Source organism: Anomalospiza imberbis, chromosome 7 (genome assembly GCF_031753505.1).
Source record: "Anomalospiza imberbis isolate Cuckoo-Finch-1a 21T00152 chromosome 7, ASM3175350v1, whole genome shotgun sequence".
In the NCBI taxonomy this organism is placed as follows: domain Eukaryota; kingdom Metazoa; phylum Chordata; class Aves; order Passeriformes; family Viduidae; genus Anomalospiza; species Anomalospiza imberbis.
Window position 1 is genome coordinate 14362317 of NC_089687.1, and position 27212 is coordinate 14389528.

General features: G+C 40.3%; 1 protein-coding gene across 2 annotated transcripts; it reads right to left on the minus strand.

The window, feature by feature from the left end:
* Positions 1-620: 620 nt before the first annotated feature.
* ERCC3 (ERCC excision repair 3, TFIIH core complex helicase subunit) lies at positions 621-26861 on the minus strand. Of its 2 annotated transcripts, none has more exons than XM_068195483.1 (15): positions 25174-26861; positions 20131-20336; positions 18966-19202; positions 18286-18335; positions 17261-17396; positions 16887-17051; positions 15721-15925; positions 14410-14724; positions 13077-13261; positions 10309-10511; positions 6891-6987; positions 6585-6702; positions 5310-5428; positions 1899-2051; positions 621-1540 (listed from the first exon to the last, which is right to left on the minus strand). In XM_068195483.1, exons 2-15 carry the CDS (start codon positions 20170-20172, stop codon positions 1406-1408), a joined length of 2160 nt encoding a protein of 719 aa, XP_068051584.1. In that variant the 5' UTR covers positions 20173-20336; positions 25174-26861; the 3' UTR covers positions 621-1405. The 2 variants fall into 2 exon arrangements, with proteins under 2 accessions (XP_068051584.1, XP_068051583.1); XM_068195482.1 differs by lacking the exon at positions 25174-26861 and adding an exon at positions 20420-20557.
* Between the last annotated feature and the right edge of the window lie 351 nt (positions 26862-27212).

Genomic DNA, 27212 nt, shown 5'->3' on the forward strand with positions numbered 1-27212 from the left:
AAGAATCAAGTGTTACAGGATAGGGCTCAGAGCCTAAACAAAGTTTAAACTGAGGCAGATCAGTTCCCTTTTTAAAAATTACCTGATTCTGATACAGAGACCAAGACCAAGCACCATCTGTTCTCAATTATTAAATGCTTCCAATATTTCTACATTCTCAATTTGTGAATTCATGCTAATAAGAAACAGAATTCAATATTCTTCTGAAGCACATTTGTCATAAAACCAGAATAGCTGTACCATGCATGCTCCTTCCAATATGGTAAACCTCTATACCAACCTATTTTCAACTAACAGAGGATGTTCCTAAAGCTCTACAAACAACCAGCGAAATAACACCTCTAAATACAACACCAAGTAGTGTGTTACATTATTAAGCAGGTGCTACTTAAAAAGCATTCTTCTGCCACAAACCACCAACATTTCCCTATTGTCTTCTAGAATTATAATGCAGTCTTCATTAAAAAAAGGAAAGTCTGGAATCTTTCTTTCACACATTCTTCCAACTCACCTTGTGAGAAGTCAAAATGCTTTTTGATTCAATAATAACCTCTGTGGTGACAGTGCACTGTTTAGCAGTTACGAAAGTTTTATTGCATGGTTAATAAATAGAATATAAATAACAAGAGAAACAGCTTTTATTTGAGCAACTTCTCAACAGTAGCAAGAAAAATTAGGAAAACAAGGACAGAATTCATTTGTATTAACTACTAATGCTTTCCTTGAGTTTACTTTGGAGACAGAGTCTCTTTTTCTTCTTGTCTTCAAACTCCAAAGTATTTCTGACCTGTTAGAATTTTAATACAGGTAAAGTCACAAGTATAAATTAGCTCTTAGTTTAAAAATATAATGTAAAGTGCTCCTCTCAGGATTTGTTCAGCTCACTGAATGATTTTATTTAAGCATTTTGAAAAACAGTATATTGTTGAGCAGACACAAGAATCAGATAAATAATATCTCAAACATCAGTACAAACTTCATTTACAAAACCTTTTCAGGACTCTTCTGAAAAAGGATCTTCAGCTGATAAAAATAAAATCTATTAATTACCCTGAAAACCAGACAAGTACTTCCCTTGAATGAAGTGGCCCATATGCTTCTGCCCTCTGGCCATGAGGAAATGAGGGCATAAGACAAGGAGCACAGTGCCACGCAAAAAAAAAATATGTGCCATGACATATTTGTATCTTAAAGTTTCTAAAAATATTTTCATGGTAAGATTTAGTTCCTTCTTTGATTTCCCATTCACCTACGAGAGCACATACATTGGTAAGTAAATATGTGGCTGTACAGATGCATATAAAAAGAGTCTTTTAAAGGAGCTGTCAGAAATTTCAACTCCACCTTTCCAGTAACAGGAACAAGTACAGGGATGGCGTTCCAAGGAGGCGCGGGGTGAAGGACGTCACTTGCGGAAGCGTTTGAACAGGGGGTGGATGTGCTTGTTTGAAGATGCCTTGCTCCGTGAGGAGTGGTACTCCATGTAAACGGTGTCATCTGCCCCGGACATGGAGCTCATGGTGCCTGTGCGGCGGGACACCTGCAAGGACAAGGAGCACAGGCACCTGCTTACTGTGGGATCAGAGGCTTGAAATATTTTCATTGCATGTGACTTAAAAGATTTACTTCAAAATCTGTAACAATAGATCTGTTACCTTCTCCTTCAAATATGATGGAGAAGGACAAGAATTCCATGTTGAATTTTTTCTGAGTGCCCAACAAGTGAATTATTCCAATAGCTAAAGGCTAATACAGATTAAAAAACCAAATCTGTTCTCTAATGTTTCACAAAGCTACCAGGCAATCAATGACATCACCACATTTAGAATTGGATGGAAGTAAAAATGGCCTAGTTCTGTCCCACCTGTGGCCATCCTTTTCAAAGAATTCTTCATTACCTGAGCTGACTTTGAACCATATTCTCCAGCAACTACTTCCTCCTCAGCATCCAGGTCAGATGCTTGCAGGACTTTCTGGAGAAGCTGCTGCTGTTCTTCTTTGGTCGAAAATGAAAGCTCTTCTTCTTCCATGCCTGCCAGCTTTGTGATTACCTAAGAAACAAAGCACACGACAAGGTGAGGGCTCTACCTCCTCACTGTTAGCTATTCAAAACAAAGATAAGTATTTCTGATTCCATATCCTGTCGGAACTGCCTTCAGCTTTTATTAATGGTTGGAACAACCTTACACTACAGATAGCACAAATACGTATAAAATCTTGCTAAGTGATGTACATATACATACACTCACAGCACTTGTTATATTCTGGCTGGAAATGCAAAAGACGAATCTTTGTGGGGAAAAAAAAGGAAAAGAAGAAAGAAAAGATCTGGACAGAGCTTGTCAGCTAAACATTGTTTATACCAGCTTGGCCAATAACCTGACCAAAGCACATATAACCCAGACATGTGTTCAACTTACTGCAAGGTTGGTGTCATGCTGTAGGCTCTAGATTTGTCAAGTTTAAGAACCAGTATTTTATATTTAACAAAAAGAATCCACTAGCTCTGCACAGACTTAGAATTTTAGCAAGAAGCATTCAGGACAATGGGGGGAAACCTCTAACAAATTGGGATGTACAGCTGTTGGGAGACAGTGCAGCCACCTGCAACAGAGCATCAGTCACAGAGCAAAAGGACTTTTCCATCCTTTGAGTACTTAAACACTGGTAGCTTCAGTTAAGTTTGTTCTCCTTGGAATTCTCAGTAACTCAACTAGTAACTGTGGGTGCAGGGCACATGTGACCTACTGGCAGTGCAGTGCCATGGGCTCCATCAGCTGACAAACCTCCTCTTCTGAAGAACTGAAAGATCTCATGCTTCTCTTATGTTCTGTTATAAAGATTTGCAACAGGCAGCTTACTTTCTAAACCAGAAGTATTTTGAAAATTTCACAAGAATTTCCCCTGTAGTTAAAAATGCTTTTTGTAAGTATATGTTTATACACAACAATCAGTTTTCCCACTGTTCCCAATTTGACATGGTTTTGAGAAAGACATTCTAATTCAACCATTGATGATTCAGTACAAATAGAAACTAATTACCTCAGCAGTCTGAGTTGGAGCAGATCACAAAAACACTGTGAATAAAGTTTAAGGTAGAAGAAATCCATATTAGCTGCCAAGTACCACTTTTTAAAAATTGGGTAGAGAAACACTGGAATGAATAATCAGTGCTGTGGGCTGTTATTTGTGGGAAAGTCTAGTCTGAAAAAGGATGTTTTCATGAGAAAAAGTCCAAGCCTGAGGAATCCATTCATGGAAGGAATCAGTCCTACCTGGCTAAAGGAACACTACGGTATTCCTTGTTTATTTAGGAGGATATATGCTATGGTCATCTCAAAAATAAAGAAAAAGGAGTCACAAAAATCCATTTTAAATAGTTTTTGCCTGTTTCCAGCTCTGGTTGCAAAACAGTGGTAGCATGATTCATAGAATGGAAAGAATTCCCACTGCATCATCTTTTAAGCTGTCCAACTGATGCTCTGTTTAAAAGTTACTCCCAATTCTTTAATATACAGAGTTCTTCTTCTACTGGTTTAAAATGTAGTATGTCCTACATTTGGTCAGTAGCAAAATACACTAGCAAAGGCAACTGGTTAGCTAACAAAAAAAAAAAAAAAAGCCACCAAAAAAAAAACCCAAAAAACAAACAAACAAACAAAAAAACCCAAAAAAACCACCCAAACAAACCAGCTAGCAGTACACTCCAAGCAGTAAACTGTAATAAGGCTGATATTTAAGAGGCAAAGACAAGATACGTGGATTTAGCAAAAACATATTACTCCAGTTCACTTTTTGATGAACGCCAGAGAATGAAGCCATTGAGAGACAGCAAGAAATTAAGTTCTAAACAAAAAGTGAAAACTGTTACCCTTATAAACTAGTAATGAATTTTTAGTTATTTAGGAACATAAATTCTGAAGGACAGGACATTAGCATTGAAATAATTACCTAAAGAAGAGGTAGAGTCTCCGTATTTGGAATACTAAGAAGGCAGACATCTATTGGGAATGGCACACTCATCCTTGCTTGGAATGAAGAAACACAATAGATGTTTTTTTTGATGTTTCTTTCAGCCCTATTATTCTTTGATGCCAGCTATGACAAGTTTGGCAAACAGAAGAAAATAGATATTCTAATGTTTTGTTTCTAATCTGCAAATAAAGAACATTCCAGTACTGGTCAGCAAAAATGTTGCTCCAGATACTCAGCTGGCCACTTGCACTGCTTTTGTGCACACCACACCAAAGCTCCTAGGACTAAGAGCTCCTTCCTTGCAAAATGAAATCCCTCTGTTTTATCCTCCTTAGTTCTAGAATCCAGGGCATTCAAATATAAGTAAAGGGATTGCTCTAATCTCCCTGGCTATAGCCACACAGATGCATTTGCTTTAATTAGTTGCAGCTTAGTACTGATCTACAACTTTGTTGAAATACATTCACTACAAAGGGAAACAAAGTTTTCACCTATAAAGACCATGACAGGTCTGTTTCCAAAGAGCTCTTTAATGGACTGCTCTTTCCAGAGCAGTGATTTGCTCCAGCCCAGCAGTTCAGGGGGATGTCCCGTACTGGTGCCTCACCCAGACAAGCTCTTGAACAGCCACATGTTGGAGTCTTGTTTTTCATTCTCCTCAGCACTGCTTCTTATTGGGAAGGTTTCTAATCAGAGCAGTAAGCTGCAGTTTTTCAAAGGAATAACCTACCTAAACCCAAGAGCTATCATGACACTCTGCTGCCTTTACAGCCTAACAGATGAGCATACAAGGTAATCCATGCATTTAAAGAAAAATAAGTGAGATACACCATGAAATCTACATTATAGAGGAGTTTTAGCTATGTTTGGAAGAAGATGACATAGTGAAATACTGGTCTGAGACTGGAACCCTTTGGAAATTGTCACTTCCTAAGTTTTGCAAGTTGTCTAAATTGGTGCTGACCACTCTGACAACACTCAATACTGGTTTATGCAACACCAGTGTGATACTGTATAATGGGAGGCCCACACAGATGGACAACTGAACAGCACAAACAAACCAACCACCAAGGAACATGCACTGCACTCTGCAGGGTGCCTGCTTTCCAGTTACAACACTCACCTTTCTAGAAGCTGGACAAAGCTACTTGTATCTGCCCTCACAATAATATAGATGATAAAACAATAACAGAGCAGTTCTCGCTTGCAAGGAAAGCCTTGATTAATGCATTCCACAACCAGAATTCTCAAGTACTGGACTTAATACTAACACTAAACAATATGAAAATTACATTCTTAGGCCTCAAGCACAATAAATAGAAGGAACAAGTTACCTTGAAGCTATAACCTTGATCTACAAGAAACCGTTGTCGTTTTGTTGAGTATGCCATTTCCTGAGTGTCTTGGGATACAAGGGAATAAAAAAAGGCATTGTATTCCTCTGCAACCATGCCTAGGAGACAAAAACCCTCAGTGATTAGTTTCATTTGGAACACTGCAACAAAGAACAACCAAGGAATAAATACCAAAAACAGGTACTTAAGTAACTTGTCCCTAAAAAAAAAGATTTGCCTTGTCTAGCTGCACCCAGTCCTTGCACAAACTGACTGACACAGCATGGAAACTCCTACTTTTGGTCTTAGTAACTTGAGGATAGGTGAAAAGACAAAAACAGAAAAGGAAATGTAGTCTAACACAATCACACAGGTGCTCTAAGGAGAATCTGCTGCTTTATTCTGCTAGGCAAGGTGAAAGATAAAATTGTTTTTAAGTCTATCATGTCAAGAAGAAGTGAAAAGTCAAGAGCAAGGACTGCAGTGCATGTCAAAAAAAGTCCAACAGAAAAAGATGAAGGAAAAGTTTTATCCATGTGAACTAGAGTTTGCAGTGTTTTTGAATTAAAAAAGTAAAGCAAAGATACTTAGCTAAGAATTCATAGCCCTATTTGAAGACCAGCATATACCAGGCTGTGTATAAACTTTTTTTTTACACTTACAGTCCTTAAGGTCTGTTACCCTGGTAATAGGGTTCTCTTTTAAAACCCACGGTTTCACTAAGAATTTGTCAATTCACTAACATGAGTTCTATTTGCATTTTCAAACAAAGGCTTACCTGTAACAAGCACAAACTGCACATAAAATAAGTGTGTGCAGAGCTTAAGTCTGAGTACAAAGTATTTTAAGGGTAATTGCTCTAAACAAAAAAAAATTCCTTTGGCCGTGTTTTACAAAAACACACTAGTCAAAAACCAAATCCAATTTTTAAAAGCAAGTAATCTACAGTGCTAAGAATGTGATTGCTAGAGGCTTGCTTCTCAGAATAATACTATGATCCTACACAAACAATTTCATGTTGAAGAAAACATCAATGAATGAAAAAGTGAGAGAATTGCCACAGAAAGTCAGTTTTCTTTCAGCTTTTCTTTAGAAGTTTTCTCATCACTAAGTTTACTGACCCAGAAGATGCTTCATTTTCATTCACTGGTATATAGGTATACTCTCTTTGACTAAAACATAAGGACAAGATAAAGAACCCTCATGAACATCCAGTTTCTCCTGCTCTAGGTTGCTATGATCCAAGGCCCAGAGCCCAAGCACCACCTCCTTTACCTTTTTTGGCTCTCAGCACTCGTCCCAGCCTTTGAGCCTCCTGCCTTCGTGACCCACCATGGGATGAAATCTGAATGAGAACATTGGCCTCTGGCAGATCGAAGGATGTGTCTCCTACCTGCAACACAGCAGCACCCTCTGAGCAGTCTCTTATTTCCACATCTCCCCAGCCAACACGAAATACAAAGCAAGCTTTCTTTGTGAGCTGTGATACGAAGATGTCAAATGCACACCATGCGTGTGCAGCTGCCTCTAAAAGCTGACTCCAAAGATAGGCACAAGGACAGAGTGAATGTACACCCTCACCTTGGAAATGAAAATAGTGTTGATTTTTGGATTGTGCTTGAAGTTTTGTAGAATTTGCATTCTTTCCCCTTGTGCAGTAGGACCGTAGATATAAGGTCTGAAAAGAACAAAACGTATACAAATGAAATAAATTCAAGATTTCTCACTCATTTCTTATGAGGTACCATGGCAAGGAACGCAGGACACCTTTGAGCAGATATGAAAACAAACCAGATTTTGGTACAGATATCAGTTTACTTTTAACTTGTTTGACTCTTCATGGCAGCTGCCCAGGGGTTTGTGGAACCCTCTGCAGCAACCCAGTCAGCCAGAAAGAAATTCTGACAGTTACAAATGCCTTGCAATTACGTGCACCAATGAAGCTGTATATCAACAGACTGAACACATTTGCTAAGCCTACATGAAAGACTGAAGGCAGCTGTTAAAGACTTTTTTTTCCTCAAATGTACTGAGTTAGCACATTTACAGCTGCAACCTTTGCTTCCTATTTAAACACTTGAAAATACAGCCTTCTCTACCAAGGATATGCTGGGTGTCACAAACTGGCTGCTGGGTGTTGTTCTGGGAAAATTATTTTTGCTTTTCAAGCTAACCTCTTGCCCCTTCTAATACCTTCTGGGCTTTCTGAAATGATGCAAAGGCCTCAAACGTTTCATGAGCAGCTCTCAGTGGCATTTCACATATGGTTTGTAATGTCCGACAATGAATTACATGGAACATTTAATGTCTCAATCCCAAAGGCTCACACAAACTCTCAGTCCCTCACAGACTTCATGAGTAACTTGGACTGCTATGACTTTTCCAGTGTCTGGCTGTTTTACTTCTGCCTAAGCAGAGTTAAAAAATCAAAAAGCTAAAAAGAGCAAAGCCCACGGAAAAACAGTGAGCTGCATGCAGGATAGCACTGCCACTGTTTGTCATCTGTTGTACTACTTTTCCAAATGAAGGTTACCAAGCGTCTCCAAACAATAGGAGTTCAATTTTCCAATTACCGTTTCGCTCACAGTTCCATAAATTATTTCTAACACAAGGAACCAAGCTCAAATTTTCCATTTAGTATTGCACATACATGATGACTGAACACAAACATGGCAGTGCACAGGACTCAGGTTTTCTATTCTTATCAACTAATCCCTGTGCCCTGGCTCCTCTTGCTTTCTTTACTACAAACTTTATTTTAGGGTATTTTACCAAACAATCCTAGTAATCTCTAATCTAATTCTTCTATTTAGTGTATTTAAGCAGATGTCTGAAAAAAAAACAGCTAAAAAATGAAAGTAGTAAATGAGTCAACTCTGAAAAAATACCTTCATTATTCATTTTGTAGCATTCAGTAATTTATTAAGTCTTATTTTAAATGTCATGTAGTATTTAAATTGTGAAGTTAAATGGCAGATTTAAACTGAAACTAAAGCATTTTTGAGCCTTCCTTTTCTTAAGGCCACCAAGAAGGCACTCAAACACATTTTGTATTAAGAACAGAATAATCCTGAACTCCTGGCTATCAATCCTTCATTTTAACTTGCCCAGATTCTACCTGACAGTGATTCACTGGCATTCCTGAGTACTTTTCTGAATCTAGAACATCAAGTGCTAAATGGATTCTTTTTTTAATGACTCATTATCCTCCCTGCGAAAATACATTTGAGGGATTTGCAAAGATAGATTCCCCTCCCGTTAATTGACAACTGACAAAACCACAGAGGCAGAGTCCTTCAGAAACAGCGATTTAAACATATTCCTAACACCAGTGAAACCAGTCAGTACATGAGCTATGCTATGCTGGATGACAGAATCATGACAGAGGGAAAGCTGGCCGAGCAAATTTGGATTCTCTGGCCTCAAAAATTGCAGACAAAGTAATTCCTGTCATGTGCATGGTCTTTCCCTGATAGTTCCCCACTACCAAGGGCAAGGGGTTAAGGGAGGAGCCAGCAGAGGCAGTCGGACCGTGGCCACCTCTTCCCCCATGGGGGAGCCCACCCAGCCCCATCAGGCCATGAGAAGGGCAGTGGGAGCTGTTCTCGTGCTGGGCACACAGCCACAGCACTCCTGCTCTACCCACCGGGCTGCTGTCTCCTCCACACACGGAATTCCTGCCCTGCTCAAACTAGCAGTTCCTTTCAGTTTAGCCTGCTCACGGCAAAAAACCTGTGGTTAAAACAAACCTCACCTTTGTCCAACACAGCAAGCCTCCTTTCTTTCTAAGAGTGGCAGCTGGATCACCTGGAGCTCCATAAATGATGTGAGAAACATAGAATTCACTCCAGAATATAAAAAGGGGCCACCTACTATTTCTTCAGCTGGTTTTCCTGCCACACTTCCACAGCATCTACCCCACTTACAACTGCTGTGCTCCATAACATCCCCCGCCCCCCAGCATTGCCTGTGCTAAAGGCTTTGTCTGTGGTACCTTGAACACTGCTAGAGACATTCCAGAGGCATCATTACAGCTAATCTCTGTCCAGACAGATTAAAAAAATGATGAAAGAGACCACGGGTGTTGGAATTCATCCAGCACCATCAGCTCTGCCTGCTATTTGATGTCACAGCATGCCAGCACAACACAGCCCCTTAAACTGCAGTCAGAACTGATCACAGATTTTGGAAAGTGTAAGGCTTGTTTGTCGTTTTGCTAAGGAGTAATGCTGAAATTCCTAGACATGAATTCATACACCATCAAAATGTCCCACAGCTTCTAGCAAGCAAGGCATTATCTGGGCTTGTCAAAGAAAGGATGAGGCCAGCTTATAAGGTTATGTTTCCCAATAACTGCTCTATGCCCAATCCTGACAAACTCTCCCTGACCATCCCTCCCCAAATCCTACCAACAGAATGATGCTGACCACCATCTCCAATAACTGCACTCATGTTACAGTCATTTAAGGTAATCAAGGAGCTCTAGGGAGAAATGTTCTTTAGTTTATTAAACAATTACTGCACTTCTAGGCAGTGCACTAGTACAGCACAAATACCAAAAACCTTGTCTCAGTTTTTTTAGACAAGGGTAAGACCTTTTGAGAACCTGAAGAAGGCGGCCCTGGGTCTCGAACATCCTGAAAGATCCAGAGAGTATATATTTGAAAGCCTTTGTCTCAGAGAGACAGGGGAAGCCACCATCCAAAAATGAAACAGTTCTACTGATACTTCCAAAAGCCCATCATTTTTCCATTGGCTTTTACTAATTAAAATAAACTTTTCTGAAACAAATGCTGAACAGAGACTCTTTTCGAACACTGAAATCATGTTGCAGTGCCAATGAGGTCCGTCCAAAAATACCCTCCTAGCCTTTTATGAAGGAGAATTGGAGTTACAGCATTACAAAAAATATTAAAGACTACTGAAAGCTGTGACATTGCAAGGAAATTGTCATGGAAGGAAGAAAACAACAATGCCATCATTGGTTGTGAACACTTACTTCCCAAGTCTGACTGCATATTCCTTCAGTGCAAACACATTATCAGCAAAGACGATGATTTTATCATTCCGTCGCTCATGAAACTTAATCAGGAACTGACAGGCTCTGAATTTATTTGGGTTCATGGTGTAGAGCAGTATCCTTTTCTTTGTTTTAATAGCTACATATTCTCTGTAAAATTCAGGTGACATCGGGCACCAGACCTACAAATACAAAACACACACAAAGTAGCACTCCATTATTTACTTATTTAATCCTAGTGGGAATTGAAAAGATATTGGGGGATGGTAATGCATTAGGACTTTCTGCATAGGGCAGGTCACACATTTTAACACAGTCATTTCTGTACCAAAATGAAAGCTACCAGTCACTGAAGTCTCCTGCACTGCTAAAATTTGTTTTTCCAAAATGCTTTGGTATTGAGGTCCATGACAGAAATAGGCAGTGGGATTGGAACAAGACTGAAAGAGAGTTACTTCATGTTCACACTAAAATAATTTACTGAATACCACTACTTCTTATAAAGCAGTAGTTAAGGGAATGAACTGTGTAGTCTCCCTCTCACAGCAGTCAAAGCTTTTTCCAATAAAGACTAATTTTCATCCATATTATGAAAGCTGAGACACAATTTGTCTTCATTACAGAACAAATTCAGCCATCTTTCTTCAAATAATGAAGTGACCTTTATTTTAACAGCTATTGAGTCTAAAACTTCCAAAATACTAGGATTGATTAGAGGTTTTCAACAGACAATAACATCACCCCAGGATATCTAAGCAATTCTTCTATTATGTAAATAACAACCATAGTACTTCAATAAGTCTAGGTTTATTTTTTCTACTGCAGCATGAAAAAAGAAGAAATTATCAAGTTTAAGCCAATGAAGTGACACTATTGAAAACATCTGACACTACCCATAGGGCATATAATTTAGGAAACATTCACTCTGCTGTACATGAGTTATTCCCTCATATCCATTGCACAACAGAAATTAACAAACTACCACAGAGAAAAGCCTCTTTCATAACCACCATTCAGCTAAGGAAGTTAATGAAAATTTATAGTTTATTTAAACAACATGAATTGTTCTGTACTGATAAGACCTAGTTTTTTGTTTCAAAATATTTTTTCCAGTGACTTAAATGCCAGAAGATGCTTTTATTATTCTTTGAGTACACTAAAAATAAACTAATGCACTGAGTAGGCTCTGTTGTTATTGTGTGCTGTCTACATGAAAGGCTTAAAACTCTTGAACCAGAAGAGAATTACATCAAAGTGACAATGAGATACAAATACTGAATATTTGACTGTGGTAAAAAAAATTCAGCTATTGCTCAATGCCTCTGACTACATGGCAAACACATGTATTTTGTATTTGCACTCTCTTCTGGATTAGGAAATGGGCAAGATCTACTTCTCGCCCCAATGCTATTTTCATTTTACATTTTGCAAAACAGGCAAAGACTTAGTATGGCTGCTCAGAAATGGATTATTTGTAAATTACAAAACTCTGCAAAAAACAGGTAAAGAACAGGTTTGTTGTCTTTTTCTAAATTTTATGTAACTTTTAAAACTGTACTGCTCATTCTCTTTTAGAGCAGAGAAAGAGCAACACCTGCAACAACCATGACCTACCCTCTGAGACATCAGCAGTGCCCTCTCGGGTCACCTGGGAAGAACTGCACATAAAGAGTGAGCCAGACACCTTTCCTGGCTGAGCAGAATAAACCAAGTTGATTAATGATGCTACTCCTCAAGGAAATCCAAACAAACATGCAAAGCAGCTGTGCATGTACTGGACTCAACACTGAGATTTTTTATTCTTTGCTTTTGGCAGTCATCAAATGTTAGTTCGAAACACTGGCCTAAGGAATATAAACTTGCAGAATTTTCCCATCATTCAGAACAAAAGGTAGCCCATGCTTAATTTTTCAATGACTAAAGGTCAGTTCAGGGACTGAGAATTTTGCTTGCACAGCAGAACTAACCGAAGTGCCTAAATGCAAATCTGAATTGGAGAGCTGGTTACTCTCCCTTCAACAGTTATTTTCAAGGTGCTTTCCACTTGCATTCTATGAGTTCAAAGCAGTGGATTTTTGTCCTTCTACAACCTCCAGTTTGCAGTGTTCAAAAGGAAAACAGCTGATCTGCATTTGCATCTTTTATTTCAGTACCAGAGCTAGGGAGAATTGCATGAAATTAGCAAGACAGGCTTAAAATAAACCACCACAACAATAACAACAACAAAAAGACAAAAAACACCTTAACTCTACCATAACACATTGCAGCTGCTAAAACTTAACTTCCATTCAATGGGAGACCAAATAAGTTCATGAAAAACCAATCCTCTAATGCTTACATGGAAACCTTGTAAATAACAGAGAGCTTGGAGAAAGATATACTATTCCCTAAGTATCTTCCATGTCAATTACCAGAGATAATACACTGAATTAGGCTTTCCAGAAAGATTACTTTAACATTCTAATGTGCCTGTGTGAAAGACTTTCACTTCTTTTGATACCAGATTTACCTCTCATCCATATGCTGGAAAGAACAGAGGTCACATCTTTATATTGGAAAGAATGGTGAGATCCAGTCCTACGTTTTCAAGTCTCACCCTCATATGTTCAGGCTTGAAATAAGCAGGTATTTTCCCATGTGTTTTAAAATTTCTACTATTGTTCTTTTTTATAAGAGCTGCAAATTTTTTTCTCAACTTTCTAAGCATACTAAATAAACACTAATAGTACCAAGAAGCAAAGCATCACCTCAGCACACTGAACTTTAGCAATGTAGCCACTGTTCTGCAGCTCCATCCAGTTGGCTTCATAGAGCTTTGGTCCAATCAGGAAGTTCAGGTCAACAATTTTATCATCTTCTCTGACCAGGGTAGCAGTCAGCCCCAGTTTACAGTGAGCTTGGACGATAGTGAGCACACGTCTGAACATTTTTGCTAAGAAATCCAAGACAAATTTTTTGTTAACTTTCCTAAATGGTTTTGGAAGACAAATACTGCAAATTTTAAAAGACATTTTCATCAACTCCTGAACATAAGGCAAGCACAGCATTGGGAAATTGTACCCTGTTGCACACACTCCTAACAAATCTGTGTTACAGAAAACTTCACAGCGATTGCAGCTTTATTTTGCATTGTCAAGTGTACTCTGAAAATCCCAGTAAACCTTCTGGCATCTTTAGTATTTCCCATTCCCCAAGAGAAAATGAATATATTCAAAGGTTACATGGCTTGGTTTGGGTCTCTATTATTTCCTAGCAAGAACTATGACACAAGGACTCTTGGCTGACTGCCACATTCAGGACTTGCAGGATATGGCAGAATTACTCATGTTTAGTATTGCTAGAAATCACAGAGCAGTTGCTATACCTTCGTTTCTATGAAACCAAGCAAGAACAAAAGTGACAGAACAATGCCAGCACTATGCTACTTTGATAAAATAGCAATTAATCACCAAGGTCTACTTCTGAAATCCATACTTCTCTGTAGACACCAAAATATATTCAAATAAGAATAAGGAAGAACAGCTAACAGAATCTTAGGTGGTTTTTTAGCCAGGATTATTTCACAGACATTTAAATAGTACATTATTGCTTTTTAGTAGTACAGATCTCAATTACATGTCAATTTCAAAGACAATTTATTTCTAGATGTTAGTCACTATGGTTACTTATAGATAATAAAAGCTGGCCTGCAGTGCCACTGCATCTAAGAGAAGGCAGCAGATGAATTCCTCTCATGCTCAAACATGTTTACAGCAAAATTATGCAAAGGTAATTGAGGCTTTTTAAGAGCACTTTATCAACCTACATGGAAGAACTTGTACTTTACACTGCTATTACAGAAAACACAGTGTCTAATTTGAAGGGTTCAGAAAACTAGTGGTCAGCTAAACTATGTAGTATCGAGGGAAAAAAAAGAAAAAAAAAGTACAACAAGGCAGTTTACTTATTCCAAAACCCTAAGCCATGGGTTTACTCACTACATTAATCATGAGAACAACAGCAAAAAAACACCATTTATATAAGAACAAAAGGACATTAACAATGTGTGCAACATGGAAGGTTTGCACACCTTTTCCTTACCAGGAATGGTATGGACTTCATCCAGTATCATAAGGCCCCACTCTTGACTTTTTAGCCACTCCATTACTCTTTCTGCTTCCCAAGACCTTTTTGTCGTGTGTCCCAACATAGAGTATGTGCTGATGGCAACAGAACAGCCAATGGGCTTGTCTTTGGCATCAGAAGTGAAGCGACAGATCTGGCTGTCGTCGATGGTGGACCACATCTTGAACTGGGCCTTCCACTGCTCCACAGACACGGCAGAATTGCCGAGCACCAGGCACCGCTTGCGCACAGTGCACGCGGCTGTCACTCCCACCAGAGACTTGCCAGCACCTGCAGGGCAGGAGGAGTGACACTCATTAGTCATCTCTCAGACACCACTGGAGTAGGAGGAAAACAAAACAAAAGAGCCAAGGAAAACCATGAGAGGATATGAAATCATGCAAAGGGAAATGTCTTTGTTGTTTCTTTGCTACAATAGTCGTAAAGAGATCAAGTATTCGCTTCTAAAAAATACAGCTGCACTGTCTAGGGGACACAACTGTATTTCCTCAAGAAAATAATTGTAAACAATGGCTTTGATAATTAGAAGCAATCATTTTAATGCTTTTTAATTTCAGAAGAATGTTAAATTACAGGTGGCTAAAGAAAGCTTCCCTAGGGGTGTTCTATTCCTCTGTCTCTGCCAGCTACACATTCCCCCACAAAGCAAGTCCTTAAATCTTCCCATCCTTCACACTTCTCCCAGCACCCCTTACACACTCTCAAGCCCTCATCACAGGTGCCATGCGCTTCCTTCTCCCTCAGTACTGAGGGCACTGGCACACAGCCTCCTGTTTGCTCCTTTCCCCCCAGTTTTCTGTAGGCTCTCTCAGTCAGAATGTTCCTCATTTCTTCCTCAAACTCCCCTGCCCAGCACCTGTGCACTCAAGCTCTTTTCTTCCTTGGACATCCCTTTATGCCACCTTTGTATTCCCAGCTCCCCCCAGTTTCCCTATTCCAAACCAAGGAATAAATTCCAAGGCCAACAGCGTTACATTTCACAGGAGATGAGCAGAGGTGGCAGAGGGCACAGAGGAAGCAGGACTGGCACTGTGAAGGAACCACAGCTGCTCCCCAGCCCCTGCCAGGAGACTGACAGCTCTGTGACCCGGCTCTCCCTCAGCACAACCTCACCACCAGCTCAATAAAAACCACCAGGACTCAGCACACTGGAACCAGAACAGTCCCTGCCGCTGTCTGAAATCCAGGCAGCTGTCATCTTTGGAATTTTCTTTACTACAGGGCAAATAAAGAACAAATTGTCTAAGTACCAACACAGAAACTCACCACATGGCAAGACAATAACTCCAGACCTGGCTCGTCCATTCCCAAACATCTTCCTTAGGCTTTTCTCTTGATAGGGCCTGAGGACTGCAGTAGGTTTCAGATCTATATTAATATCAGGATTCACAGAATCGTTTCTAAAGTCATATTCTGCCAGCAAAGGGTACTCCAGATGGATACAACGCTTCTGAAGTTCTTCAATCATCTCCTGAAGAGTAAACAAAGCTTCAGTTGATAAATTCTCCACATCTGAATTAATTTCTTTTTCCCTAAAAACAACTAGGTTACATAGTACCAAGTGAAGTTACATTTATTTTTTATGCTTATGAAGTCTGCAAGAGCTAAGGCTTGCTCTGGAAACTTTACCCGTGATCACCTCACCCCCCTGAACAAGAGAGGGCTCTTTAGGCAGATGGAAGAACATGACACATTCAGCTCAGATCGCTACTTACCCAGCAATGACTAAACTACACCCTGAGGTCCTGCAACGAAGAGTTCAGCAACAGACATGGAAGGTTCTCCATGCTACAACATGGAGACATGTTGTAGCATGGACAACATGTAACAAATCTGTTACCCTGAAAACCTCCATACCTGTATGGAACTTATTCCAAGACAATGACAGGCTGAATCAGTCACCAAGAGGTTGTTGGTTTGGGTTGGCTTTTTACAAATAAACAAAACAGCTACTAAGTTACCCTTTTTTAAATTCCTTTTTCCGCCACTAAGGCATCATTAGAATCACCAAGTCCAAAATCAACTTGAGAAGTTCTATAGAAGCTCAAGCAAAGACTGTGCTCCAACCTTCAGCTCCCCTTCTCAAGTGATGAAACTGGAACCACCAAGAAAGAGTTCCTTCTGCAACCATGAAAAGGGAAAAAAAAAGCTCACTGAAAGCATCCCTCGACTGAATTCTCATCTTGAACTAAGTAATACTCAGCCATACATGACAGGAACCTCCCCGAGTCCCCGGAGCCTCTGTGGCCTGTGAGCACTGCACTCTGCAAGCAGGGAAGGAACAACACCCACACTGCCACCCTCTAAGATTCTAAACTTTGGAAGGTAAAAGGAAAGAAATGTTAATGACTTCCAGTGATCTCCTCTACCAAAGAGCCACAGTACTTCCTAGTAAGTTCTCATGCTTATGTGCTTCTGTGCAATATTCATACCTGCTTGACTTCAAAAGACACCGTCTGTGTTTCCTCCTCCTCCTCCTCATCTTTGTCCATCTGTTCATAAAACTCAAATAAGTCAGCTGGGACATCTGGCTTATTCTGAGCATCTATTCCCTGTGAAGTTGATGGACCAAGGCCACCTTCACTAGATTTGGAAATCTGAAATAGAGGAACATGAATTTTCACCACAAGTTTCATTAGAGATACACTCTGGCTGCCCTCCTCCCCCCAAATTCAGGCTCATTAAAGAGGCAGAGTTTGTGACTGGCAGAATGAAGCCGATACAACAAACAAACAACAGCAACTCCAAAGTACTCAAGAGTTTACCTGCAGTCACTGCAGTAATTTTAGAATATGGCTGGACATACCGCTGATTTACTTGTGAATGTCTCTGTAATCAGCTCTGTCTCTTCACCTTCAGCATTTCTCAGGCGACATTCTTTAATTACATGGTCTTGCAGAAGCTGCTGAATGACATCAGGGTGGGTACTTTCAACAAAATACCTAAAATGAAAGAATAAAGGAAAACATTTTTATGAACTCATCAAGTGAATAACTCACAGGAAGAGTGGCATAGATGCATAGCTAGATGCACTCTCAAGCATACAACCTTGGGGTGCTAATTTAAAAATAAAAACATTATGGCAACCAAAACTTTTAAAAGATGCCTCACACCAAAAGCATAATGTGCTGTGCAGTCATCCCTCCATCTTACTCAAATGCTCTCTAACCTGAGTGGCAAACTCCAGCAGAAAAAGGCCACACTGACCTCTCACACACATGTCTTATTTGTGACACACATATGAAGTAAATTGTTTAGACTGAACTGAGGTGAGTTTGTGAAAACGCCGGATGTGGTGTTTTCAAGTCCTGTCCACAGCACCAGAAAAGCCCCAAAACACAGACCACCTAAAAATTTAAAACCAATGCATCTTGGAGATTCCTCAACGATGATGCTGGTTAGAGATCACAGTTAAAATATGCGCTGACTTCTCCAGGCCCCTTCTAGCATTATCCTCTAGCTTTAAAACAGACCAGATTCAACACAGACACAAGCACCCACCTCTTGCTACTGGATTTGCATATCTTTCCCAAATGATTTGAAAACCTCAAAGACATATTGCAAGTCCAAGCTATAAAGAAACAAGCTACAATATCAAATTTGCAACCTACTCTTAAAAACATGATGACAAACAGCGCTAGCTCAGGATAGCCAAACAGAATCCATCAGCTAATGTATTAAATACTTCCAAAAGCTGTAAAAGTAATACCTGAGAGCTGTTACACTCAGCTGGCAGCTGTGAGACTCCAGAGCTCCTGAGAGCACTCACTCACTCACAGCTGTGCATCTGGAGGGTTTCCTGCCACAAGAGCTGAGGAAGAAGCCACTTACCTGTTATGTTTCAGAACCAGCTTCACCTTCCCATAGCTGACGGTGCACAGCTACAAAGAGAGCAATCATTAGGGACATGCAAAAGAGAGATTCCACATTTAGGACTAAACACTGCAACGGCTTTAAGTCTTTGTGGGGAAGCACCTTACCACAAAACATTTACTTGAACTGCTGTTATGCTCATGGAACACACCTCAAAAGGTATTTTCAGAAGATGCTCACAACATCTCATGCAGGAGATCAGGCACAGATACTCACTTTTTATACCTAATCTCAAACTGCTTCCAAGACCGTGAGGACACACTTGCAGGATAAGGCAGGCTGTCATATTGTGCCCCACTATTACAAACTGCTTCCCACGTTCTCAGTTTTCCTTCAGAGCAAATCTGAGGAAACTTTCCCCACGTACAAGTTGTACTGGCTGAAATTATCTACACAGACACTTAAATGTACTTTTTGTTAATCCCACAAAGGCTATATTATGAAAACAGTATGTGTACAGCAATATCATATGCAAAAAGACAGAAAAAAAATAACGTTCTCTTGAAACAATGACAGAAGAATAAGACAGTTAAAAGTGATGAATGACTAAAAAATAATAAATCAATTAGGCAGAGGCAGCAGGAAAGAATTCCTTAGTAGAAAGAGATGTACTTCCAATGCCAGTAAAATAGCCTTACCTTGATAAACTGAATGATTCCATCTGGGACACCAGTCTTGCTGAGTTTCTGCAAATACTCAGTGATGTCACTGGTCTGCAAGCCCACACTCACAGCAGCATACAGGGAGTAAGCAGTTAGCTTGTACTCGTGAATATGAGTGGGTCTGCACACAGGCTCAGCAATGGCAACCAGAAAGTCCTGTGCATATTTGTAAACCGGAGAAAAGGCTTCCAAAAATATATGGCCATCAGGAGCCTACAGAAACAAACAAATGCTGAAGGCACGACAGTGTTAGTTTACCTGAATCTCATAATGAAGTTACAAGAAAACAAATAAACATGTAAGTTTTGTCTTCTGAAAGTGGTCCAGGAATTGATTTGTCCATGTTCCTTCCATGGCACTATGAATAAACCACACCCAGATCAATGAAGTTTTTCCAGACATGCTGGTATTCTTTCTTTTTTAATGCTAAAGAAATTGCCTGAGTAGAGGCAAGCTTTCAGCCCCATTCCCCTGGAACAACAAAACTCCTTGAACATTTTACATGGATTGAATGAATAAATGAATGCACGAAAGGCAGCACTTGGGCATCACAGCCCTGGGTGCCTGTACAGCACTTGGTGACAGGCACTGTGCAGATGCTGGCTGGGAAATCACCTCTTCCCTAGATGCTGCACCACTGGCCAGACCTTGGGGCAAGTTTACTGACATCCCTTTCAAAGGGCAAAGAAAACGAACGGCACCAGCTACAAAAGATGAGGCCAGCCTGTCTGAAAGCCGTTTCACTCCAACACACAAGCCCTGCCACTGTGTCCCTGCAGTGACAGATCCCTCTCGTGTCATCAGCCAGCGCGCTGTTTTACAGCCCTCCCCGAGACGTGCGGCTGAGCCGCTGCTGTGCCCTGCCCGGTCCGCAGCACACCCGCGACAGCGGGGACTCGCCTGGAGGCTGCTGGGGCTGGAGCAACTCCCTGGGCACGGCCGGGGCTCCCGTCCCGGCCGCCCCCGCCCCGAGCCGCATCAAACCGCGCTCCCAGGCGCGCCCGAGGCCCTCCACCCGCACACCGCGGCCCGCCGTGCGCTCCCCGCCGGAGCCCGCAGCAGCCCCGGCTTCTCCGCGGGAGAACAGCCCCTCCCCGGCCCTGCCCGTGTCCCGCAGCGATCCCGGCCCCCGCGCACGCACCACCCAGAGCGGCCGCGAGCTGTGGTCGGCCTTCAGGGGCATCTGCAGCCGGTAGTCCTTGGCGCCGTACTCGTCCACCTTGGTGCCGCTCTCCTCCACCTGCTTCCCCGCCGCCGACGGCACCGCCTCCTGCGGCTCCTTCCCGGCACCTTCGTCCTCATCGTCTTCGTCGTCATCGTAATGGCGCTTCTTGGACTTCTTCTTATCTGGGAGCAGAGCGGGAGCTGTGACGAGCCGCCCCAGGTGCCCCCTCCCCGGCCCGGCCCGCGCCGCTCCCGGCCCCGCTCACCGCGCTCCTTCCTGCCCATGGCCGCCGCGCGCCGCGCTGCGCCCGCCCGCGCGTCACTTCCGCAGGGCGGCACCGCGAGGGGAGGAGACACCGTCGTCTCTCTGTTCCCGGGGCCGCCCCCGCCGCGGGGAGACGCGCGGGCGGGCGCGGGGCGGGGCCTCGGACTCGGGGGCAGCCACAGCCCGGGGCAGCGGGAAATGAGGAAAAATAATGAAAAATTAACAAAAGCCATCGAACTGCCGGAAAGCGCACCGGAATAACAATAAAAAAGGCAACTCGGAATTGAGATACGAGAGTGACATTGCGCAGTGTTGTGGAGTACAGAATTCTTAAAAGAGAAATCACACTGTTGTCCCTACAGAGTGTTTTAATATATTTCTAAGTACAATTCGTGTCTGATTTTGGAAATACAAATACATTTCGAATGGTTAAAAACAAAAATTAAAAAAATATTTTGAACATCAGCCAGCTGAAAATATATTTATCTAGTAAATCATCTCTCAAAGCTTTTATATATTTAATTATTCTAACTAAACATAGTACCCTTAAAAAACAAGTTCATAAAAATGTAGAAATGAAATTGTGAAATAAGATTACTGGGATATATACACACACACATTCAATGCATACACAGAATTACAAGGCGGGGTTGGTTGGTTGGTTTTAAGTTTGGAAGGCTGTTAGACAACGGAACCAGCAAGCAATGCCCAACTCCTGAGTTCCTCAACCATGATAACCATAAGCTAATTTTTAAATTGTTTTTATCTTTTTTTTTATACACAAGATATTCCATGTAAAGCAGCAACAGCAGTGCAGTTACTGGTAGCAACATCTCAAAAGTAATAAAAAACCCCATACATCCAGACAGTAGTACATTGCACACACACATGATTCTCATACACCCATCGACAATTGGTCAGAGTATTAAATCAGTGTACAAATTAAATATTTCCAAAAATGTGCAAAAAAGTCAACGTTGATAGAAAAAAACACCTTTGTGTACATACATTATAAACTGTGCCCAGCATTCAACTGAGAGTAAAAACATTTACAGTGAGAAACTGATAGATTAAATAGAGAATTTAATGGCTACATAAAAATGTACATTAGATCAAGAGTAAATTTACAAATTTTTATTCATAGCTTCATGAAACCTAAAATCCTACATTCCAATTAATCTACGTCTCCTCCACATATTTACAGTGATACTCCATTATACAACTCCTGCGAGGTCTGAGATGACAGACACTATACTTTAATAAACCATTCCAATTTTAGGGTGACACCACCTTTTTTTACTGGTATTAACAAGAAACAAACACTAGGGAACTGGCAATCTAATGGCTGTTCAGAAAAGAAAATGCAATCCTTGTTTTTATATCCACATTATATAAACCTCTGGGGAAAAAGAATCATCTATTTTCGGGTAAAAATCACAAAGAAGCTCTGATGTATTTCCTATGACTATCCACTCATGAGCTGGAGTATCCTTTTTCTTATTTCTCAACAGAAGACCCTGACCTCCAATTCTTACCTGTGGACTCAACATAAGGGCTGAACCATGAGATACAATTTTTATGACGTTTAATCCAGCTCCTCTCCCTTTAAAATAAGTTTCTGCAAACTAAGCCCTAGCCAAGATGTGACTGCTCTGAAACATGAGAAATATCATTTCCTCCACCCCATCTACCTCCCAACTGCATACACATATATATTGCTAGAGGAAACCAAAGGATTGCACCAGCAAACTGGGAGCTGCAGCATCCTGGGTTCAAGTGATGGGCTCCCTGGTCTAAAGCTGGACACACACCTTACTCAGGAGCTATCACACGCCACCACCTATGCAGGACTTAAGCTTTGCCAGCTAGAAAGAAAAATAAATGGTGTGGGCCAAGTGGGGGATATCAAATGAGAAAAGAGCTCCTTTGTTTCTGATCACAGATTTTGATTCAGGAACCCTGGCTTGAAAGCAAACCTGTCTGACCCCTCAGTGCACATTAGTGGGTCCTCTTGAAGGCAGCACTCACACTCAAGTAACTGTGGGTGACATCTGGCTGTCACATAAAGAGGACTGGCCGCTTCCCACAGCTTTGGAACATTCTCACTATGGTGCACAAAACAGATCAGGTCATAATTTTACCTTCATGGTGCTCCTGAAATGTCCCAAGGCTCAAACCCAGCTACAAAAGTCACCAGATTTTAGTAATCAAGCTTATGCAGTAATTTTAGAATAACAACAGTAAGATTAAATTAGAAAGAGCTTTTAAAAAGAAAACTCTTCATTTTAATACAAGCACGAGTTTTGCATATCAAACAGCAACTATAAACACCCACATGTTTGAAATATGGGCAGTGTCTATCACTTTTTACTAGTACCTGCTTTACTCAGTCAGCAACAGCTTACTGGTGGATATACACTATTTATAAGAGACATGAAACATCACTTTTGGCTATATGTATATGGGATAGAAAAGCTTTGGTAATTGTATGTGATTCTACACTGCAGACTTGTCATTGCCACAAGACAGCAAGTTACCAGCAAGAAGAAATGACACTGGCGGCAATACTTTCGCTTTTCCAGAAACACCATGGGGACTTACATTCAAGCACACACATTATACTTTTCTATATGCGTGACACAGTCTTTCAAGATTAAAAAAGTAAGAAATTGGTTATAAATAACTGTAGATCTGACCAATTTGCTCAAGTCTCTGAAGCTGCAGTTAGACATTGCTCGATGCTGTCCAAAAGAATGGCTTGCTGTACTGCACTGTACCTATGGGTGCTACACGGCTTTCAGTCAAGACAACGGCAGGATTAGGATTATCCACAAAGCACAGGAAAGAAATCTGTTGGTTTGCTTGACAGATCATATTCCTGTGCACTGAAAGTAAACAGCTTTCAATACAGTACCACACTTAAAAATGTACCAACTTTGCTTTCAAGCCCAATAAGAAACTCTGCTACAGAGTCTGGTACCAGAGCCAGGAAGCCAAATCCTGACAATCCATTTACTTAGGTGCATGCAGACACATCCTCTTTCTGGCATGTACATTGGTGTACAATATCCAGAATGCAAACATGAAACATGTATTAGCACAGGAAGCCAAAAATCACTTTTAAATTCTGAATTTGAATGACTGCTGCAGACTCTGCTGCAGACTCCAGCATACTTTTCAATGCAGTCAGGCAAGCTCTGCTTTGGGCACTTTGAAAAAACCCATTCTCTAAGACTGCTTTGGTGGCATGGAATTGTCTGACATATTTCAATATGGTGTTCCAACATGAACAAAATTAAGGCATGCAGAGAAAAAGGCACTAGCTAAAAAAACCCCACACTTTTCATTTTATTTTACTGAAAGGACTATTTAGCTACAAATCGAATTGGAAATCAAGTTAGAAGTTTTAATACTGTATTTAAACTGTCAAGAAAAGAAGTCTGTAGATTTAGCTATGCAATTATTAGATCCATACCTTTTTGGGTTCTTCCATGGATATTTCTCTCATCCAAATAAAAAATAAGCAACTTTCTCCAACACAACACAAGTTAAACCTTGAGTCACGCTCTAACAGGGCTGTTAGTTACACCATTAAAACCATACCACAGAAGTAGCTTTTGTCACTTAGTATGTGCAACAGAAAGAATACTAAAAATCATTAGATAAGTAAGACTTTTGAAAATACACATACTCACCATGAATTTCAACCCTTATTTCTAGAGATTACAGCTTCATTGTGGCATTTACAGAAAAGCAAACCAACCCTGCAGCAGTATTGCTTTCACTGGCATTTTTTTATAACTGGATTCAACAATTAAGACCAATTTGTGATTGTAAAATGCTGGTGGCTTTTTAAGTGAGATACAAGTTGTGAGTCGGTATCTTGGCTCTGCAGTCCTCCTCCAATGGAGTTTAAAGCATGAAATTCCATGCAACCTCACAAATCCTAGAATGAGGGGTCACTCACCATCACTCCAGGAGTCCCTGTAAGTGTTTAACAAACCCTGTAAAACAGCTTGTTTTACTACATTACCCCACTAGGGGTAAGTAATAGCCAACCTCTTGGTAAAAGTCTGATTTAGCTTCATAATTATTTCTGCTTAAATTATTTCTAGCTCAAAAAATTTATTCTAAGTTATTTAAGTCAGCAGAGAAATTCTCCTTAGGGTGAAAAAAAATAGCTCAAGCCTAACCTTGGTTATATTTGTAACATTTTACTAGAATCACTCAAACTGGAAAATGTCAACTTCATTTAAGAAGCACAGTCTTTACATTGGCAGCTTTCTGACCTGCCAAAGACATGATGAAAAATGTATTCTGAAAGTTGCTTTCTTCCTGGCTCCAAAATGCTGTCCGTTGTCATGACTGAATGCCATTTTTTTTAGAAAAGGCACAAAAGCAGCAAACTTGATTGTTCAGTAATTAAAAATCACAACAAGGAAGTGATATTGCAATATACATTATCCAGCACTGTCTCACAGAAAGGTCACATTATAAGAAAACTAGATTCTGAAAATTTTCAAGCTTCAGAGAGTGCAGTTTCTCTTTAGAATAGTATATTTAAATGTTATGAATGCTACAGATAAACCTGGTTACATTTTCCCTTTAATGTCCTTTTTTGGTAATATAAAATTTCCTTACCTTTTCAGGAATCACTGACCACTACAGATTTTTATATACATTTTCACCTTGGTTTTGGTACCTTCTTAGTCTGAAATCAATTATTTCAATTACATGGTCTTGAAAAATACCTACATAAACTATTAGGTTCTACATTAAACTTCCCATTCCTACTGTCACTATATTTTGCTTATAAAGCAAAGGTCCCTTACAGCAGAGTACATACCAATTCTTCTTAAAGGCTGCTTCATAGCTTTTATCTAGTGACAGAGAAACAAAAAAAAAAGTCAGTACAAGCTGCCTTTCCTTTCAGCTTTTTACACTTTTCCTGGTCTGACTAGTTCTTCCTGTGCTCAGGAAACCTTGCACAGCTGGGGACCCTGACTGAGAAAATTGTAAGTTGCGTAAAATGCTCACATAAACTGAAGAAGTCACCACTCTCAGTCTCTGGAGAGATGGCCAAAAAAAGGCATTCTTACTCCATTACAGGTAAAGTGATTAGGATAGATCCATACTCCTGCTTATGCTCTGGTAAAACATATGGAATTCAGCAGAATAAATTCAGAAATCTCATATGTGAGTGACTGTGGGAATGGGTAAGCTTATTGTTCTGTCTCCATGCATTCTGTAAACCTGATAGTCCTCTAAAGATGCAGAACAGGTAGAGCCTTGTCAAACTAGACAAGGGTCACAGTACCAGCCTGCTCTGCCTTTAAAAAACAACAAAAGTAAGCAATGAATCATCCAAAACAGTAAACATAATTTCAGTTCTGTCGTCCAATAGTTTATTTCCAAATGCCCCTTTAATTATCTATGTTCTGTTCTTCTACAAAAACATGAGAGTCTGATTTTTCTGTTGTGAAAGGACAGTTATTCACTACACCTGATCAGTACCTGGGCTTCTCAAGTGAGAAACAATATTTCAGATTTTTACTTCTTTTATTATGCTATTTCAGAAATAGAAAAAGTAATTAACGTACACTTTATGACAGTTGGAAATCTGACAAACACCAATCTGGATTATCAGGCTGGAATAATCACACTCATGTTATTTAATTGCTGGCTCTCTCTGCACTTTTGGCCTGTTCTTTGTACAATTTTCTGTGCTGTGCCTCCTTCTTCATACGATTAATCAGTGCAACTTTATTAAAAATATAACTGGAGTCTTAGCTTTCTCAGGGACTCACTCCTGATGTTAAGAGATGTTTGACTTTATTTCAGGAATTTTCAACATATCCTAGATGACTGACCTGCATTACTAAACCATTTTTTTTTAGTGCAGAATGGGAAGAATTCTATATTATTCAGGCACTTGATGTTGACATACATTCCATCCTAGCGCCTCTCAACAGCTTTGCAAACATTTCTTATAGCTCATTCTGAATCCAGTAACTCATATACTGCACAAGGATTAGTAATTTCCTTTCCCCTGCAGCCATTCATGGGACTGTGGAGGAGAACTCTCCCTCAACATCAGTATTTTTTATCAGCTAAGGTAACTGTCTCCCTCAAGGCTTATGCAACAGAGGTTCTCTTTGGCAGGTAGAGCAGGAGGCATTCTCCTAACTATTTACATCCAATAGCTGACCCTTGTCTAGCATGGGAAATTTCCCCTTTGCAGTATAGTAGTTTCTAGGAGTCTGGGCCCATAATCTGTTTACCTGTAATTATTTTCATATTAAGATAATACAATAATTCTACACCAAAACCTCTAACTAGTACATCAGTTTTGAGCTCGTTTTTGTTATTTTCTTTTGGTCACATAGAAGTACCAGCTAGACATGCTGCTGTACAAAGAGTTCCAAGTTCTTCCAACTTCATCAATTTTCATCAAATTTCTTCCAGGTTCATCAGAACCACATGTTCCTGTTTAAACTGTACATTCCAGAAACTGATTAAATGCTAAAATACAGTAAGAACTTAGAACTCTCTGCTGCAAGTACCTACAATATAGATAAGAATCACATAGAAGTAACCTTCATGTCCTTTAGCTGCATGTCTATTTTTCCCTGCACCCTGAGTCAGTCAGCGGTGTCAGAAAAAGTCACACAGTTCCTGACTGTCCAAGCATTTGTAATTTTTTTCCTCTTTAAATAAGGAACAAATATGTACTAAAGTGCTTTATCTACATCAACCACATCAGTACATTATAGAAACAAAAAGTTCTAGTCCTG